Source organism: Henckelia pumila, chromosome 4 (assembly GCF_033568475.1).
Source record: "Henckelia pumila isolate YLH828 chromosome 4, ASM3356847v2, whole genome shotgun sequence".
Classification (NCBI taxonomy): domain Eukaryota; kingdom Viridiplantae; phylum Streptophyta; class Magnoliopsida; order Lamiales; family Gesneriaceae; genus Henckelia; species Henckelia pumila.
Genome location: NC_133123.1, coordinates 93,478,767 through 93,499,693, shown reverse-complemented (window position 1 = coordinate 93,499,693; position 20,927 = coordinate 93,478,767). Strand labels below are relative to the sequence as shown.

General features: G+C 36.7%; 2 protein-coding genes across 5 annotated transcripts; one reads left to right on the top strand and one right to left on the bottom strand.

The window, feature by feature from the left end:
• Positions 1–6,693: 6,693 nt before the first annotated feature.
• Positions 6,694–8,653, bottom strand: LOC140861416 (uncharacterized). The gene is made up of 2 exons (XM_073264434.1): positions 8,243–8,653; positions 6,694–6,726 (listed from the first exon to the last, which is right to left on the bottom strand). Exons 1-2 carry the CDS (start codon positions 8,651–8,653, stop codon positions 6,694–6,696), a joined length of 444 nt encoding a protein of 147 aa, XP_073120535.1.
• A 9,863-nt stretch (positions 8,654–18,516) lies between these two features.
• LOC140865372 (transcription factor bHLH148-like) lies at positions 18,517–20,507 on the top strand. Of its 4 annotated transcripts, none has more exons than XM_073269989.1 (3): positions 18,517–18,637; positions 18,854–19,419; positions 20,162–20,507. In XM_073269989.1, exons 2-3 carry the CDS (start codon positions 18,871–18,873, stop codon positions 20,264–20,266), a joined length of 654 nt encoding a protein of 217 aa, XP_073126090.1. In that variant the 5' UTR covers positions 18,517–18,637; positions 18,854–18,870; the 3' UTR covers positions 20,267–20,507. The 4 variants fall into 4 exon arrangements, with proteins under 4 accessions (XP_073126090.1, XP_073126089.1, XP_073126091.1 ...); XM_073269988.1 differs by having other exon boundaries at positions 18,529–18,637; positions 18,819–19,419; XM_073269990.1 differs by having other exon boundaries at positions 18,533–18,637; positions 18,848–19,419.
• The last annotated feature ends 420 nt before the right edge of the window (positions 20,508–20,927 follow it).

Sequence of the window (20,927 nt, the reverse complement as noted above, 5' to 3'; positions counted from 1 at the left end):
ACCGCGGACTTTATCCACTCGATAAGTGATAACCACTTGGAAAGTCCGGATAGGGTAGTTCGATCATTCATCGTATGAATATCCATTTGCATGCTTTGAACATCTCTATGTTCCATACCAATGAAACGTGGTACTCGGCATCGCAAATGCTAGTCTCAATCTCGAGCGATCCTTGTCCTTATTAACGGACGGCTCAATCGACTAGGAACTGTTTAGAATATACAGTGACTATAAGATGTGTTTCATGATAGCCATCCCCATGTGCCACCACATCTTACATACACTATAGTATATTCAAGGTCTTCATCTAAACATCTTATAGTATGTCACAACATAATAATATGATAAAAGATAAAGCAAACGCCATTATAAAAGTGTAAATTATGTTAAACAAAAGATTGTTTATACATAGAGTCATCAAAGCCCTTAGCCACAAGTTGGCTCACCGGGCACCCACTCTTTCAACATACTCCTCGATACTCAAATTCCCTTGCCTAAAATTCGCAAATTCGGCACCCTTTTCCTTACGATACGAGACAGGAAAGAACCTCTTGTAGAACTCAGTCTTGAATAAATCCCAAGTAGCAATGGTGCCTCGATTCTCATTTGCCCTCTTGGTTGTGGTCCACCAATTCTTGGCAACACCCTGAAGCTGGTGAATGGCTAACCTGATTATGCGGTCATCGGTATAGTCAAGGGAATCAAAGAGCTGATCAATGTCCTCTAGCCAACTCTCATAGTCAACGGAGTTCTTGATACCAGTCAAGGTAGGCGGTCGGAAAGATCAAAATCTCTTCAATAGAGTCTCCATCGGGGTTGCGGTTGCATCAAACTGATCCACTCCGGTACTACCCTCATCATTCAGAGGAGTTATTACTGGTGGCGGATTCTCAGTAGAAGGAGGAGTCAAAGGTGGTGGATTCCTTCTCACAGATCGTCGAGGTGCCATCTGATATCAAAGGTTAGGACACAATATCTTAAACTCAATATCAATCTCAAAACCTCGGTGTCCAAATTCTGCTCTGTGTACTCATGAATCTCAATGATATCCAATGAAAGATAATAGCACATTTACAGATATATATCACGTAATTCATGCTTTATAAATTAAATCACAAATCATGTAATTCAATTAATTCAAGAATCAATAAAGCATGCTCGCACGTATTTAAAATAATCATTTAAATAAATCAATCACATGCGAGAATTCAATTAATGCCGACTCGATCTACCCCGCTCACTCTAGTTCAAATCCAAGAATCTTATCGCTCTAATACCACTTAATGTGAGACCCCGTTTCTAATATACTAATCTCGAGTAATTAAACAAAACGAACACAAAGAGCCGCGAAAAAAAAAACAATCAAATTTTTTTAAGAGCCTCGTGCGCGCAAAGGCTACGCGAGCAAAGGCTCGCAGAAATGCTCGCGCGCGCCCGGAAAAAATTTTCCGAGCCACTCCAGGCTCCTCGCACGCGCGCGAGGTAATGCCTCGCCCGCACGCAGGCAAAACGGGCAGAAAGGGAGAGAAGCCTGGGAAAAATACAACAAAGGCAATTCCAATCAATCCAAACTCAAGCACAATATAAATCAATATTTAGAACATACCATAATCTAAGTTCTGCCCAAAATACAATACTAGGTCGAGTTCAATAATAGAGTTCAAACGACTCAACAAAACTAATACAAGTTCAACAAACTCGACCCTACAACGTGGTGTCTCACTTTTATCCTCTCACCCCGAGCTAACCCAAATGACTTGGTCCAGCTCCTGATCCTCCTGTTGCCAAGTACACATACAGACAAAGACAACAGCCGGATAAACCGGTTAGAAATATAATTTCTAAGTAAAAGGGACAAAATGCAATATCAGATAAACATCTCATATCGAAAAGTAGCAATCAATAACAATTCAAAATGAGAATGAATGAATGCATGACTTAAAAACTTGGGATTATCAAAGTCATATAATCGAAATATCGATCGGTACTCGGTTGGGATCCCGGGGCCAAGTCATTACAACAACACACCTACACACCATTTCGGGGTGGATGTCGCACAACTCAAACCCCTAGACTTCAGATCAACTATAAGAAGTATTCTGACACTTGAAAAAACTCAAAATCCAAAGCCACTTCAATATAGCTCCCTAAATCGTCTATCTTCAAATCGAATCGAATAATCGGCTCAATATGAATGCAAGTGTAAACAAACAATCAATCAAGTTCACACAAGCAAATAACATGCAGTATGTGATTTTTGGGACTCAAGAATAAATTCGAACTCGAGTATTCAATCCCATTCCATTCAATGTCGTCTTTTACCTTTCACGTCCGTCGAGGATTCAAATCTGAAAATAACAACGAACTCAAATAAATAATCAATCGAATCACAACAAATCGAAACAAATAAACTCAATCAATATACCGTCTTCAATTCTCAATTCGATCGACTCCCAAGTTCGATCCAAACCCGAAACTCCAATCCAAATCTGAAAATGAAGAATATACAGATTCGATATCAATCTACTAATTCGACCAAACCCGGAAATCAAACCGAAATAAACAAACGATAATTAAAACTCGATTTCGACGGAATAACGACTATAAACGGTCAAACCAAAAATCTCCAACCTCAACAAACAATTCCAAACAACCCATATCATCTTTTAAACCAACAAAACAATCAAAATCCAACCAAAATCCAACACCCCATTTTCGAAATATGCCTCAAAATTCATATAAAATCCAAACTTCGTTCATTTTCCGAACCGACTTCGAATACACGATCTATGCTAGCTCCAGAACAACATACTCGAAGATTGTAAAATTGTGACAACCCAACAAAAATCAAAGTTCGAGGATCGTAGCAAAACTTAAGTCAAAACAAATCCCTCGTTGCGGTGATCGTGAAACTCAACTCGGAATCAAAATCTGACGGTCGGATCGTGCGAATCAGACGGAAGAAAAATCTCAAAAGCCATCCATGGCTTTCTCGATCGGTACGCACGGATGGGAGGGAGAAGGAAGAGGGAGTGATGGGTTGAAGTGATGGGGAGGAGCAACTTGTATGAAATAATAATAAAATCCAACTTTTGCATTTCGGTCCCTCAATTCATCAAAGTTGCAAAATGACCCCTGCGAATAACAAAACGGCCCTCAATTACTGAAAACTCTGATTATCTCAATTAACTCAATTATAATAAAATCGGGGCATTACACTGTAACTTCTCATCAGCAGGCTGTCCATATCTGATCCGATCTCAAAGAGTCGGCTGCACTGTCAATGCTGATAAACTCGGTGCATGCCCTCCCGAGTAGACCTCTAGATCAAACCTCTGAATCTCTCTCTGAAGTAGCAACTGAACTGATAAACACGATACCACTGATGTCTTTTTACTCAAAGCATCGGCCACTACATTAGCTTTACCCGGATGGTTGCTAATGTCACAATCATAATCCTTCACGAGCTCTAACTATCTGCGTTGCCTCATGTTCAACTCCTTCTATGTGAAGAATTACTTGAGGCTCTTGTGATCAGTGAAGATCTTACACTTCTCGCCATACAAATAGTGTCTTCAAATTTTCAACGCAAACACAACTGCTGCAAGCTCCAGATCATGCGTCGGATAATTTTGGTCATGAATATTCAGCTGTCTAGTACGGCACCTAAGCCCATCTTAGACGCATCTGTGTACACCACTAACTCCTCGTGTGCTACTGGCATCGCCAACACTGGCGCAGAAGTGAGTACCTTTTTCAACTAATCGAAGCTCCTCTAACAATCAGGACTCCACACAAACTTTGCATTCTTCTTGGTCAAGGATGTCAATGGCACTGCAATAGATGAAAATCCCTTGATGAAATTCCTGTAGTATCCTTCTAGACCCAAGAAACTGCGAATATATGATGCGTTCTTCGGAATCCCCCAATTCATCACTGCCTCAACCTTAGCCGGATCCACTGCTATCCCATCGCTAGAAACAATATGGCCAAGAAATGCCACCTGCTCGAGCCAAAACTCACACTTGCTGAACTTTTCATACAATCGATGCTCCCTCAGAATATGCAAAGCTGCCTGCAAGTGCTGTCTATGCTCCTCCAAGCTCCTGGAGTAGATAAATATATCATAAATATATACGATGATGAACTGATCGAGATACGACTGAAATACAAGGTTCATGAGATCCATGAAGATCGCTGGAGCATTAGTCAGTCCGAATGGAATCACTAAGAACTCGTAATCACTACAAGAAAAATGCACAAACACAACACTTAAAATACAACGCTTTTAGTGAAAAGTGTTGTTTTTTTTAAAAAGACAACGCTTTTAGTGAAAAGCGTTGTGGTTATATGTTTTTTATTAATCAAAGACAACGCTTATTTTAAAAAGCGTTGTCATTCAGCGTTTTTTTGGGGTCAAAGACAACGCTTTTAAAAGTGTTGTCTATTAGCGTTTTTTTCTCCATGTAGCACAACACATAGTACATGTTAGACCCACCGTAAAAAAAGGATCACTTTTTAAAAAGTGTTGTAGAAAATATATTATTTTTATTTAAAATAAAACATAAAAAATAATATTACCCAAATCCCCAAATCAGACCCCTAGCTTCTCGATTACTTCTCCCCCTTATCGATTACTTCTCTATTCGATCCCTTTCTCTCCTTCTTTCAACGCCGACGCTCCCCAACATCGACACTCCCCAACACCGCCGATCCGGCAGCTTCGACAGCTCCTATAGCTCCATCCAATCCCTTTCTCTCCTTCTTCTCTCTTTCAGTATTTTTTCTCCTGCTGATTTCATCTTTAAAATATAACGTATGGCAGTCTTCTGAGGATGATGGGGAAGGTGGCAGGAGGAAGAAGGCGGTGAAGGACAAGATCAAACACAAACCCACCTCGCAACTGCTATTCTCACTCGAGCCGTCGGGAAGCCCACCTCGCATCTGCTGCTACGCTCTCATCGAACGACACTACAGGTGAATACCGGGAAAAACATTGACTTCTTGTAGCTCTTGTAGTTTCCTGTCACGATTGAAAAAATAAACTTAAAAGGATTTGCGACAAGTTCTTTAGGGTTTTTAGTGGGTGTTTACAGTCCAACAGTAACAACGAGGGAGACAATTTGGTAACATTATTTTATTTATATGTTTGGTAGTGAAATTTAAGCTTTTCTGAGTTCAAGTTATCATTACCAGAGCAAATCAATTTACTTGGCCGTTATATTGAGCATAAAAAAAATAATGAATTGATTATTGAAATAAATGCAGAGCTTCTCCATTTTCAACTCGGTAGTTTGGAAAATGTGCTTGAATCCAAACTTTTGTTCAAATCAACATTTTGGTCGATATATAATTAATATTTCTGAGTTCACAAATTAAATATTAATTTATATTTGTGATGTATATTGTAATATATAATTTTTAATTATGTATGTAGCTGCAACTTCCAGGATAATGTGATATACTTGCTTCAATTGTTGAAATGAAATTAGCTCATTATTTTCATTGCAAATTATGCTTGGATGCCATGTTTGGAGAAGCAGTTGTATTATACAGTAATTTGTGGTACTTTATGTGTTGTGGTTATATTTCAGCAGAATGTGTCAACTATACAAGCTGAATTCCCCTGAAGTTCCAAACATGCAAGATCAATTTCTCTCAAGATTTTTATGTCAATATTCATTAGAATTTACTAAAATTTATTTTTCCCCTTCGATTTTTCAAAGCTTTACTTTCTACTTTTTCTTAGGATAAATTTCTACTTGCTCTCACAATATCTGTATTTACATTTGTTTTGTTGACATAGGAACAAAGATGTCAGTAAATGTCTAGGTTCTTTCATGCTCGAGAAATTACCTATGAGTAGAAATCTGGATAGAGGGCAACACTAGTTACATCCAGGTTGTCTGACTAGGACTTAATATAGGTTAAAGTAAACCAGTTGAGCATAAGTGCTCACCCGATTAAGATGAAAAATGGAGGTCTCTTAATTTCGTGTTTTGCTTTAGTTGTCTCTTACCAATTTACTGCATGCACTTGAATTTTGTATACATAGTACACAATGGTTAAATCATGAATCTAGCCGACATTGTAAACAGATAACTAAGTCATAAATGTCCAAGAAAAAGCAAATTCTGAAGTTGACTTCTACAATGATAATGCTGTTATATATGGCTCCTACTAACCTTCAAAATATGAAGTTCAGATGGTCTTTCCGGGGAAGATTTCCTGGCTTATTTTGAAATTGGTATATAACAGTTTCTCGATGTAGAAGTATCTGTACCACTTTCATGGTGTTCTACCCATTATCATGCATGTGTGGAGGTTGCCAGGATAACATACATTTATGGACTTAACTAGTGACTAGAAGTTAAATGAAAACCGTTGAGGGATGTTTGAGATGAGAATGAGAAGATAAAATTCTAGACATAAAACTATATATAGATGTCCCAATTTTTACAAGCTTGAGTTCAATCGGTTTGTGGATCTTAGTTAACTGTAGCCTTCTATTTGTTCCAGCCAAATTCGGGACGTGTAGATGGAGGAACCGACATCAAGTACATGAACATGTTTGATGCACAGGTCATTAACTAGTACTGTTTTATGCTTACATGTTATTTATAAGTTCTTACATAATCTTCGTCTTCTCGATTTCTTCTTTATTAGGACTGGATAATATACATCTGGGGTTACTCATGCCGCTGCCAGAGCCTTCTGTATCTCCTTCTGTAACAAATGGTAAATATGAACAAAATTTAGATTGCAACTACATAACTAAGCAATTGAGGCATAATTCCCCATCGACAATGATCTGTCACTTGTTGTATTGCAGAGTCGAAGCAAGAATTCTTTTAGCTCTATTTGAAAAGGAGAAGTTTTTTATGCGTATCATTTGAAAATAAGCTACTGGCCAATTCCAAACCACATCCATTCCCTCTAAATTCCGCTGTTCCACCCTTCAAGTTCAATCGTTCTTTCCCCAAACTATCTCCTCCTGCTTGGTATGTTTTTATTCCTCCTACGGTGAAAGAGTTAAGCTTTATTGATTTATGTTTGATAGTTTTTTTTGGGTTTTTTTGTTATTTGATTGGTTGTTCTTAGTCCTGTTCAACAATTTAAAGCATTGAGCTATATTGCTATGTGAATCCAGTGTTTTTCTTGGTTTATCTTTGCGTTCTTGACTGTTGTCGGTTTAGTTCTGAAGTTGGATTTGTACAGCCGCTTTGGTTTGATTGTGTTTAAGGTTAACCCATTTCCCATGCTAATTCTTGCTGGGTTTTAAGTAATTTTTTTAATAGGTTTCGAGGTTAAGACGGATTTAATGATTTCCAGTATGTAAATTGTTCTTCTGATTGTATAAATGATTAACCTTACAAATAAAGGGAAATCACCGTCAGTTCTAAAACAACTTCTTCTGAAAAATGAGACCAGATTTTAGATTCCAATTTCATTGTCTGCTTTCTTTAAGTTTGAAAACAACTTCTGAAAAATTAAATTTTTTTTTTCGTATTATTAATTTACGTTACTTGTGTATTATATTGGTTTTATTGCAAATGATTCTCAAAGAAGCTGATCGAACAAGTAACAAGAAAGCACGAGCTAGTGATCAGTTCTTAATGACAGTAATCTTGTAGATAGATCCATGTGGTTCATTCACACTTTAGATCAGCACGATTTTATTGAAAATCATTTCATTTTTTTTTTCTGTCTAGCTACTCTTTGATTGATTAATGTTGGTATATATGAAATAATTCTTACTTGTGTGATCTAGGAACCGTAACACATTGTTACAGATGAAAATATGTAACTTTCTTTCCAGGTTTTGGAACTGCGTGAAGCCTCATTAATGCCCATATCATGTCCGGAAAACAGTCTTGGACACATCAAAATCTCTGATCCGCAACTGATGGTATCCAGATCGCAGATCGATCTTAAAGAATACCAAAGCTCCCTGTAACTGATCAAATAAGTCATCTATCTTTTGCAGTGGGTACTTATTCTTCACTGTAACCCTGTTGAGCTCTCGGTAGTCAATACACAGCCTCATACTGCCATCTTTCTTCTTCACAAATAACACTGGCGCTCCCCACGGACAAAAGCTAGGGCGAATAAATCCTTTATCCAATAACTCCTGAATATGCTCCTTCAGCTCTTTCATCTCAATAAGAGCAAGTCGGTATGGTGCCTTAGAGATAGGCACAGTATTTGGTATCAACTCAATACTGAACTCCACCTCTCTAACTGGTGGAATTCCTGCAACGTCATCCAGAAAGACATCCGAAAAGTCACGAACAACCTCTATCTCTGCCAAAGACCTGGTAAGCGGTTCTGACACTGCAACTACACTGACAAGAAACCCCTGGCAACCCCTCCGTAATAATTTCCTTGCGCGCACATAAGAGATGACATGCGAAGCACTGTTGCTCTGGGACGCAAAGAAAATAAATGTGTCACCCTCAGAAGGTTTCACTAATATCGTTCTCTGCCGAAAATCAATCGTAGTTCCATTGACTGTCAGCCAGTCCATGCCCAATGTCAGATCAAAGCCTGTCATAGGCAATACAACTAGATCGACCTTGATTGTATGCCCCTGCAACTCATATTCCAGGCCTCTGATGACACTGGTAGTAGTGAGAATCCCTCCAGATGGCATGGTGATAACTTAACCTATGGTAACAACCTCGGATGTGATACCTACCCGCCTGATAAACTCTTGTGAGATAAATGAATGCGTAGCTCCAGAATCTAGCAACACAAACGTAGAGTTACCTCTAACCAGAATCCTCCCTGCACGCAAAAGATTTCCAAGAAGATGCACCCAAATCTTAAATTACCCAATTTCACACCTATGGACTACTCGTCTCCAAGGAATATTGCATCATCACACATTCCTCACGTAAATCACAATGCATAAATAAGTATTTTAAAAATTTCATAACATAAAACCCTAAATATGAACACATGCTCCTAATAAAACATATTAAAACATTTAAAACTTACGGACCGGTAGTGTGGCTTCTGAGCTCCACGTAGCAGACTAGTCACTCTCCAAAGACCGTGCTCAGATACCAAATGAAACGACTCCGACTTCTAAATACTAGAATTTATTTTATAAAAATAATAATACTAATACATATATGCCCATACATATATGTATAAATACTTAAAATAACATTTAATTAAAAACATGACAAATAACATAAATAAATATAAATAAAAATCTTGTACCAAATACCACTAAAATAAATCTCAACATTCTAAATTTGAAATAAATCATAACTTAAATAAATATTAACAAAATATTATAACAGCCAACAGTAACATAAAAATCTGGTAACATGCAATACTTTAAATAAAATCTCAAAACCTAAATCCACTCACCATGCATGCAAAATAAAACTAATATTTTAAAAGAACCACCATAAAAATGTAAATGTGCGGAAAAACTTGTTTTAGAAAAATACTGTAAATATTCTCATAACATGAAATTAGCATCGGTCGCGGGCGCCGTCTGTACGAAAACTCATAGGCCCTCACCGCTAGACCTGGCCATGGTCCGGGTCCAGTCCGGGTCCGGGTTGGCATTTAGCCAACCCTTAACCGGCCCGCCAATGGTCGGTTCCGGTCCGGGTCGGTGAACCGGCGGTTCCGGTCCGGGTCCGGGTCCAGTTAACCGTCGGTTCAGGGTCCGGGCTAAATCGTCCCATTTAAAAAAATATATATATATTTTAGCGCCCCAGCGCTTCATTTTAAGCGCTGGGGCGCTATACCTTCGAATTCAATTCGAAGGGGCCGCGCCCCAGCGCTTCATTTTCAGCGTTGGGGCGCTTCACCTTTGAATTTAATTCGAAGGGACAGCGCCCCAGCGCTTCCAATGCAGTGCTGGGGCGCTGAACCTTCTAAATTTTATTTTTTTAAAATTTTTAAACAAATTTTTAATAAAACATATTTTTTAAATAACCTCAATCAAATATTTCATATCTCCATAATAAAAATCTATTACATTTATTAAATAAACAATATATTAGAATTTCAACATCTTAATATCTTATGACTTAATATTACAAATCTATTACATTTTATTCTATTTCACTCGTATTTTCTCCCGTCGTAGTTCCGGATGTTCCTTCGGTATCATCTTGGTCTTCTTCATCACTTTGAATATGTTGTGTTCGAGTAGCGGCTTTTGACCAATCATTGAGCAAACATTGGGCTTCCATGTTTTCCGGCCTTAAGCTAGAACGTCTTTCGTCCAATATATTTCCTCCAATACTAAATGTTTGCTCCACTGCAACTGTTGAAACTGGACAAGCTAGAATTTCTTTTGCCATTATAGCCAAAATTGGATATATTTGTATTTTTTGCGACCACCATCTCAAAATGTCGAAGTTTTCCTCGTCTATATCACTAAAATCAAAAGTAGTGGTAAAATAATTCTCAATTTCCTGACTGGAACTTGAGGATCCTCGTGGACGTTTCGTCCGTTCCCTTAATAAAAGTTGCACTTTAGTAAGTTTAGAAGAAACATTACTAGTTGCAGTGGATTGTGTTTCATGTGAAACAATTTGTCCACAATATTTGATGTTATATTCATTATAAATATCAAGTAAATGAGTTTTAATATTAAACAAAATCAATGAGATAGAAGAAATCGTTTCCGCAATAGGCTCCAAAGATTCATAATATAATGTTAACATGTCGTTTAAGCCATCTAATTTAAGTCTAGGATCTAAAACAAAAGCACATAAAAAAATTTCAGGAATGAGCAAAAAATATTTTTCCCATTTTGCTTTCATGACGAGAATACATTGAGCTAAAGCACTATCATTAGAATTAACATGTTCATGAAAAATACAAGAAATGTTGCAACAATGTATTAAAACTAAATGTGAAGTAGGGTAATAAACACCGGATAATTGGTCACTAGCATCATTAAAAACTTTTAAAATTTCACAAATACTAGTGCATATGTTTCATTGATTTGAAAACAAATAAATACCACGAGCTTGAAAAAATTGATGAAAAAATGTACATAATAAATCTTTATATTCAAAAGAGGATAATAACAATTTATATGTTGAATTCCAACGAGTTGGAACATCTCGTGCAAACCGCTTAGGCTTCATACCATTTACTCTACAAAATTTTCCCCATTGCTTCATAACTTGAGGATGCGTCCATAAATAATGAATAGCGTTCCTAATTGGTTGAATATATATGCCTAAACTTTTTAGTCCATTTTGAACACACAAATTTAAAATATGACATGTGCATCTAATATGAAAAAATTTACCACCTAGTGATGGTTTACATATTTCAATAAGCTCACTAATATTAGAAGTATTTGCACTAGCATTATCAAAAAACATTGAAAAAACTTTGGTAGTTAGACCATATTCTTCTAAAATAACAAATATAAGTTGCAAAATATTTTGTGTCGTGTGTGATTCGTTGAAACATCTATATGCAAGCAACCTTTTTTGAATGTTCCAATTATTATCAATCCAATGACATGTAATACCCATATATGAACAACTTTGCCAATGATCACTCCAAATATTGGAACACAAAGAAACTTTATTATTCAAACTATAAAATTCCTTAATTAATTCTTTCTTTTGATCAACGACTAACTTTTTCATTGTGCGTTTGAGACTATTTCTTGAAATACGTCTAATAGAAGGATTTGCTCTTGTAGAAAGCCAATTTTCAAAAGATAATTTATCGCTAAAACTAAAAGAAAGTTGTTCAACCGCACAAAATTTAGTCGTTTCTTCTCTAAATCTAGCTTCGTTATATTTAAATAGTTGAGATTCATTACCCGATTGAGAAGAGAATGCCGGAATTTGAGTTGGAGCACGATCAATCCCAATTTCCACCGGATGATTTTTCTCGATATGTCGCGTCAAAGTTCCATATCCACCTCCTTGTTTAAATTTGTAACATTTTGAACAATATTTGCATTTGGCTTGCAAATCACCGGAGGGAAGCGTAATCTTCTCGAAGTATTTGGTGAAGATATCGGATGTCGGGCGAGGCACCGCTCGAGTTTGTCTTTGAGAGGCCGCCGGATCGTTCATACTTTCTTGACTTGCATGATGACGTGGTGGTGGTTGTTGTTGTTCAACTTGTTGTCTTTGTTGCGCCTCTTGTCGAATTTTTTGAATTTCATCATCGGAATATTCAAGATCAAATCCATCGACATTGAATTAAGGATACTCGACCTCGGGTGGTATGATGCTCTTTTCCTTTCCTTTTCCTTTGTCATCCCTACAACTTGATCCCGCTCCGGACATTTGTAATTTTATAAATATGAAAATAAATTAACAATTGACAATATACCAATAATCGAAACTTGATATTTTTGATAATTCAAGAAATTGAAATGAATTGAGAATAGAGAATTAGAGAGAATGAAGAGTAAATTGTGTAAACAAAATGAAAGGGGGTTGGGGGGTATTTATAGATAAAGAATTAAAAATAGATTTTTTTTTAAAAAAAAAACCGGCTGACCCGGCGGGTCGAGCGGGTCGACCCACCGGGTCGGCCGGGTCTACAACGGCCACGAAATCGTGGCCGTTGATCTCAACGGCCACAAAATCCTGGCCGTTGAATGATCCAACGGCCACTTGGTAGTGGCCGTTGGATCATGTGGCGCCCGGATGGGCGCCACGTGTCCAACCCGCCGGGTTGGACGGTTCCAACCCGGCGGTCGGACCCGTTCAACCCAGCGGGTTGGACCACCGGGTTCCCGGTTTTCCTAAGAGAAAACCGGAACCGGACCGCCTATGGGCCGGTCTGGTTCCGGTTCCGAGTCGGGCCCATTGACCCGGTTAACCGGCCCGTTGACCACGGGCCGGTTCCGGTCCGGGTCCGGGCCCAACCCGGCCCTTGGCCAGGTCTACTCACCGCCGGTCGGAGCTACCATGTCATCATCATAGTCATGCTCACCTGCACCATATAAGTGTAGTGAGCCTAGAGGATCAACATGTTTTATCTCATAAAATAACAAGGTTTAAAAATCACACAAGCACATAATCATACTAATACATATATTTATCATGAGCATGCAAGCATGGTCGTAAAATAATGCAACATAATAAAACCTGCTATGTCGTAACTGTCATCATAAATAAATAAATAAATCATAGCTATATCATACATAACATAATTGAGCATGTCATAATATTAAAAACAGTGTAGGTCATATCCATGAATGTGGCTCGTTAAGAACTATCGTACGTGGCGGTGAATAAATCACCTCTATGCCGGTACAAAAACTACCTCTGTGCCAGTGCTAAAACCACCTCTATGCCGGTAGTAAAACTACCTCTGTGCTGGTGGTAAACCACCTATGTGCCGCCACATAACTTCAATTTCCATAAAATATTTTTCATGTTCAAATATTAACATATAATTAATTCATCATAAAATTATTTCATGTATGCACGCACTTAAAATATGTTCGTAATATTTATTTAAATAATTTTCATAATATGTATACTAATACTTAAAATAAAATTCATGCATAAAATAAATTAAATATATATTTCGGACTTGATAATTTTCATAGGATTGTCCAGACTACTGATCCCTAGACCTAGGTCCATAAATTCTAAGATTGACCCAATAGCTTAATTTAAGCCCAAACATCATAATTTGACCCAAATAAATTACTTAAACATAATTGAGCCCAAATAAAATATTTAAGCTCAATAACTTAACTAAACCCTATATTAATCACTGACAGGCCCAAAACTTCACAAACTGGCCCAATAATTCTCATGGGCTCTCAAGCCCATGAAAATTATTGGGCTTACTTAAATAAATTTTTTTAAGGCCTAATTAAAATATTTAAACGCCCAAATACTAATTAAACAATTAAATTAGCCCAAATATACCACTTAATCTAATAATCACTTAAAAATAAAAATACCCAAGCTCGATTAACATAATCCGGACCCCTACCCAAATAACATGAGCCATGATAATTTAAACCCGACTCGGACCCATGATGACCAAACCTAACCCGCTAGCCCCTCAACCCCAACTGTACGTACAATCTCCAATATTGGCCAATTCTCGGCAGTGAGCAACAGGCCTTTAAGGCCTGCTGCCGGCTAGCTCCGGCCACCGATTGGTCGAAGCTCCACCGCCCAGACGTAGCCCATGTCTGGGCGGTTCCAACGAGCCATGCCTCGATTAGAATCGATCCCTACATAGTCCTAGCGAACAACGTTTCCAAAAATCCCGAAATTGCCATAATCTGCTATGCAACAAAGGAAAAGCTTCGGTCCTAGCCATCTCCAGCCCCAAGACAACCTGACCCTATGGACCCTCAAACACCCACCTAGACAACAGTCAGCAATCTGGACATCCTCATGGCAGAAAACGTGAGAGAAAAACACATGAAAAGCAAGGAAAACAAGCCATAGGCAACACTCATGCATATGATAGAACTCCATCAGTTTTGAGATATATCATGCTAGATCCATACGTTTCTGATGAATATCAAAATACATAGGTTATATGGTGTTAAAGAAGAGAGTTCGACATGCCTCGAGTGAAGATTTACGCAAAATAACGCCTACAACGCGCTTACGGTGCTCCATGACGAACGAATCTACAAGCTTGATTAAAATAACCAAGGGACGGATATGGAGGCTGGGTTTTTTGATGAAAACGATGAGGAAGGCTGATGGAGGAGAGGGGAGAGTCGGCTAAGGGAATTATGCGTGAATAGGGTAGGAATTTAGGGTTAGAAATTAATTAGAATAATACTAATGAATTAAATTAATTAGCATACCATAAAATACCATTTAAAACTCATAATAAAAATTTAAATCTTATAATTTCATTAAAATCCCGAAATAATATAATAGGAGATTTTTTAAATTCTTAAAAAGTCATTAAAATGGCTTATTTTTGAGAAAAATGGAATACTATATATATATAATTATTAATACTATAATTTTTAATAAAATAATACCTTAAAAATAATATTTTAAGGCCTATAAAAATCTCTAAAATATTTTGGATGAAAATCCAACATCTCGTTCGTCCATGGTCCCGTCAACGGGATCAAATATATCATTAACTCAAAAATCTAAAAATTTCATAATTGCGGATTAAATGCTAAAATAAACTTTAAACCATGCATATAATTCACATAATATCACATAAAATCATTTAACCCAAATTCTAAATTTTTAAATAATTATTTTTCTTAATTATGCATGCGGATTTACGTAATAAAAAAATACCGGGTGCCACAGATAGAGTTCGGATACAACAACAGCTATTATCATAACATTGGCATGGCACCATTAGAGGCTCTTTATGGTTTCCGTTGTCAAACACCATTATTTTTTGATGAAGTAGGGGAAAGACATGTCGAAGGACCGAAATTGATCCAGTAGATCTTTGACAAGGTTGAGTTGATCAAGAAAATGATCAAGACAACACAAGACAGGCTGGCCATTTACGTCAACACTAATCATAGACCATTGCATTTAGAGGCGGGAGAATATGTTTTCCTGCGAGTATCACCTTTCCGAAAGGTGATGAAATTCGGTCTGAAGGTCAAGTTAACACCTAGATTCATTGGTCCATTCGAGATACTAGAGAAGCTTGGAGATGTGGCTTACCGCTTGGCGTTAACACCGTATCTCTCCAGCAGTCATAATGTGCTCCACGTATCGTTACTCCGTTAGTATATTGCAGATGAGTCACACATTCTGCATCCAACAGAGGTTCAACCTGAGCACAATTTTTCGTACGCGGAAAGACCGCTGAAGATTCTCTACAGGAAGAAAAAAGTACTTTGGAATAAACGCATTCCTCTAGTCATGGTTCAATGTCAGAATCGAGGCACCGAGGAAGTGACTTGGGAGTTAGAAAGTCATATTCTTTCTGAGCATCAGTAGTTTTTTTTATTTTAATTATTTTTCGTGTGCATTTCAGTTGTCATTGCTACTGCAGCATTGTAATAAAGTTGTTTTCAGTTATGTTTAGTTCCGATTATCCTATTCTGGATTTCAAGGGCAAAATATCTTAAGGTGGGGAGAATGTTGTAGCCCAACTATAATTAGTCTAATAATGACTAAACATGATTAAAATATTCTCAATTGGGCTTAAGGATTTCAAAATCGGATTCAAAACGATCAAAAATGGTTTCTAGGATTTAGAGTACTGGAGTAGTTCGGAAGCTCCAAAGGAGGGATCGAAAGCTCCAAACAGGTTAGAAAGCTAGCATTACTGATCGGAGGTCCGAGTAGTTCAAAAGTTCCGAACAAGAGATCGGTAGTTCCGATCTTGTGACAGTTGGACAGTGTATGGGTTTTGATTGGATGATTAGACGTAAGAAAGTTCGGAAGTTTTGAACTATGGATCGGTAGTTCCGAACTAATTTCGGTAGCCGAGTTGTCCAATTAGAGACACGTGGTTGGTGGAAAATGATCGGAAGCATGATCTAAAGCTTTGAAGGGAGATCGGAAGTTCCGATCGCGAGTTTGGTAGTTCCAAACGTGGTCTATAAATAGGGGGAGAGAGCTCCTTTCATTTGCTCATTCCAGCTTCCCGGTCTCTCATTCTAGCTAGCTGTTAGGGTCTTTTGGGGTGTCCTATTCGAGATCCAAGTGGCGACAAACGCTACCAAGGTTGCAGTAGAGTTGTGCCCAAGCTCTGAGACCATCATCATCAAAGGGCTGACTATGAACGCAGATATCTCACTAGACCCTGATTAGTTTCAATGAATATCTATTAGTCTAGTTTAGGATTTTAGTGGACTTTAGTGATACAGTGATTATCTGTTCATAGCCTTGGACTAGGGAGCCATTATAACTAGGTAACTTACTCTGAGATACAGACATACTATCCGAGATATCTTGGTTGAGTATGCATATTCTACGTTTGCATGTTTTATGTGGTATTACTGATATGTGCATTGATTATGTCACGGATATTATGCTGCATATATCATCATGTTGAGCCTGTTTCCATTGATATTATCTATAGAGGGGTCGCTCAGCCCCTTGATATTTTGTGGATGAATATCATGGTTTTGGATTCGGTTATGTCCACGGGTTTTCGGCTCAGCTTGCTACATACTATGGCGCCTTTGACTGAGCAGTATTCTATCGATGATAGGTTTCCGATATCCTTCACTTGCATCTAGCATTCATAGCATGTGTATACTCATACTTTTGTACAGAGCGTTTTTAGCTCACGTCCTCGGTTTTTGTTCTGGACACTCTATTTCACGGGGCAGGACTTAAGTTGGACGGACCAGATAGTAGCGGTCGTTGAGCTTCAGCAGAGATGATTATATTGTACCAGGTTTTCTATTGTGAGGTTTAGGACTATGTTTTCGATTCAGTTGTATAACATTATTTAGTAATTTCTTTTAGACCAGCTGTATTTTTCCGGTGATTTTTAGTTTGAATTATTTATAGTTTATGCGTGATTATCTTATTATTGCATTTGAGTTATTTTTCATGCATAAGCTTTGATTAATTAGTGATTTCGAAACAGGTCACTACAACTTATGTGTGTATTGGTGTCTGATATTTTTTATCTTGTAAGTTTCAATGAATAAAAAATAGTCATGTACTCCCTCCGTCCCAATTATATTGTCCACGTTTCCTTTTTGTTTGTCCCAAATATATAGACATATAACATATTTAGTAATATTTTTTTACACTTCTTTACTAATATACCCCTATTAACTACACCTTGAAAATTGTGCAACCATTTTTTAATACATTAAATAGGGATAAAATAGAAAGTTTATATAAAATTTGTTTTTCTAATAAATTTTTCTTAATTTGTGTGAAAAACAAAATATGACTATGTAATTGAGACGGAAGGAATAATTATACTCTTTTGATCAATTTTACTATTTTCAACCTGAAAAGCAAGTAATTAAATTATTAGTATTATAGTTAAATATTTGTAAATACGCGGTTAAACAAATTTCTTGAGATGTGGACGTGTTTGACAACATTGTTTTAAATTTTAACAATTATATTATTAATTTAATTAAACGATTTTGATTAAAAAGACCAAAATTGATTTTAAAAAAAATACATAGTTACAGGACTATAATTGATTCATTAATATATATAAAACTAAAAATATCACACATTAGTACATACATACCAAAAAAGTAAATAGACTTTTACGAACATTTTTCCCATAAAATATGTAAATATATATCATGTGGGTGGTTGGGATATTTATGTAAATTTACATGAATATCAGCTGCTGATATGACATTTTATACAATTAATTTACAGAATTGTTCACGGTGATTGTCCAAAATATAAAAATGATAATGTAATATACAATTAATTTACAAAATTGTTCACGGTGATTGTCCAAAATATAAAAATGATCATTTTTATATTTTGGACAATCACCGTGAACAATTCTGTAAATTAATTGTATATTACATTATCATTATTTATATATATACACATTTGTATGTATATATATATGATCAAATTACTATCTTCCTTTTTTAAACCTGGATCGCCTACATTGCAACAAACACTTTGAGAACACGGTGAATTACTCTTTGAATTTCCCCCTCGATTTGATTGGAATTTGGCTCGAATATTATCTCAAGCGTCTTCAGGTGATGATTATCGCTTAAATTTGAATATGGCTGTTACTTTTTTGTTTTTTCAATCGCTGGATACTTTGGTGGGGTAAATGGTTATTTATCGTTAATTCTTATCGGTAGTGAAGTTTTGAGCTAGGGGTTTGATTCGCGTTCGTTCTACTGTCAGTTTGATTTGATTCGTGTTTGAATTTAGGAGGAATTATGAATTTTATCTTTTATCAGCTGAAGATCGAAAGCGACAGAAGATGTCTTCGTCTCTGTTATCGCCAGATCCAGCTGTAAATCCCGACAGATCAGCCACCAGCAGCAGGAGGAGGAGGAAGAAGAAAATTCAAAGGGAAGAAGAAAGCCTCGGCAATCTCTCTCAGCAGAAAAATCTGCCTATTCAATGGAAATCCGACTCTCAGCAGCAAATCTACTCCTCGAAACTGCTACAGGCGCTGCGCCAAGTCCAGCCGGCTCAGAAATCCGCTCCGAGGCGCGTGCGGGAAGCCGCGGACCGAGTCCTGGCCGCCACAGCCAAAGGCCGGTCGAGGTGGAGCCGGGCCATGCTCACGAACCGGCTGAAAATAAAGTTCATGAAGAAGCACAGCGTCGCGAAGCGGCAGCAATCGATCGTCACCACCATCACCCGGTCGACGAAGAAATCCAAGGTCAGAATATTGCGTCTGAGTTTGCCGTCTGTTCAGCGCAAGACGCGCGTTTTGAGCCGCCTAGTTCCAGGTTGCCGGAAACAACCGCTGCCGGTGGTGTTGGAGGAGGCCACTGATTACATCGCCGCTCTGGAAATGCAGGTACGCGGACCTGATTTTTTTTTTCCCTTCCATTTATAAATTATAATATTTCTAATGTGTTTATAAATACTTAATTTATTAGAAATAATTGGGAAAAGAATAGTATTTTTATACAAAAGACTGATCGTAATTCCAAAAATCGAAGGTTTTGAATCGCTCGGATATGATTTTGGTTCTAGTTGTTGACGGTTTGTGTTTGTACGTGGTTATGATTTGAACAGAAATTTATTTTCTAAAATTTAACGTTATGGAAAAAAAAACAACAACAACATTGCAGTATAACGTGAGAGTTAACCGTTTAGATTTGGTAGATATTTTTTTAAAAAACGTTTTTTTTAAGCTATAATTTTTTGATTTTTTGAAAAAGCTCTAATTTTAACTTTAAAAAGTGTTTTTTAAGCACTTATTTTGCCATACAAACACCTTATTAACTAGAAAAGCACTTTTTTTTAACGGGATTCAAAAGCCAAAAATTATAGCTTAAAAAAGTATTTTTTAAAAAAAAATGTTTACCAAATCCAAAAGGCACCTTTAAAAAAAAAACAACATTGCAGTATAACGTGAGAGTTAATCAAACTACTTGAGTGAATTATTTTGATAAATAAATTACAAAATCAAGTCTAAAATTAATTTATTTACGATCCACACCACACGATTCTGGTTATGATTCGGATTTTGGAACCATGAACAAAAAGGTAAATTAATTAGTTAATTTCATCAAGCTGATATTATTATTTTCTAGGTACGAGCAATGACGGCTTTAGCAGAGTTGCATTCTGTTTCTGGTTCGTCTTCCTCCAGCGGCGGCCATAGCCATCCCTCCTCAAGCCAGCCTCCCGCTAGTTAGATTTGTTTTTTGTTTTGTTTTGTTTTGAACTGATTTAATATCTCAGTACATATTCATTTTTTACATTTTTATTTTCATATCTAAATGCATGTGTATATCATCACTTTTATATTCCTTTCCCACTCTTATCATTCAACGATTTGTTTTTCTTTTTTTAATTTTTTTTAAAAAGTGATATATTTCGATTTTAATTGTAATTCTAAACATTTATTTGATACATGGTCGAAATGCAAATATATGGTGATATTGTATTTTTGAGAATATATATCATGCAATTATATAGTTAAATATCTTATTTTTAATTTTAATATAGTTACCGTACCATTGCCTAAATCATCGAGTAAACCAAATTTTAATGTGAATGTGAAAGCGTATTCTATGATACACCAGATGATATTCAGAATATTGTCCACAATCAGTGAACTACATTCATTGAACAAGGGAAATATTTGAGAATTAGAAGTAAAATATATATCCAACTTTTGACTTCAAAAAACATCAATTTAGAGCTCGTTTGGTTTCAGTAGACAATTAAGAAAAATTATTATTTTTTTTAAAAAGTGCTTTTATTAACTCAAATCTGTTTGGACAAATTTTAAGTGCATTTAAAAGCACTTATTTAAGCCAAAATAAATGCTTTTTTAAAAGCCCATTTTTATAA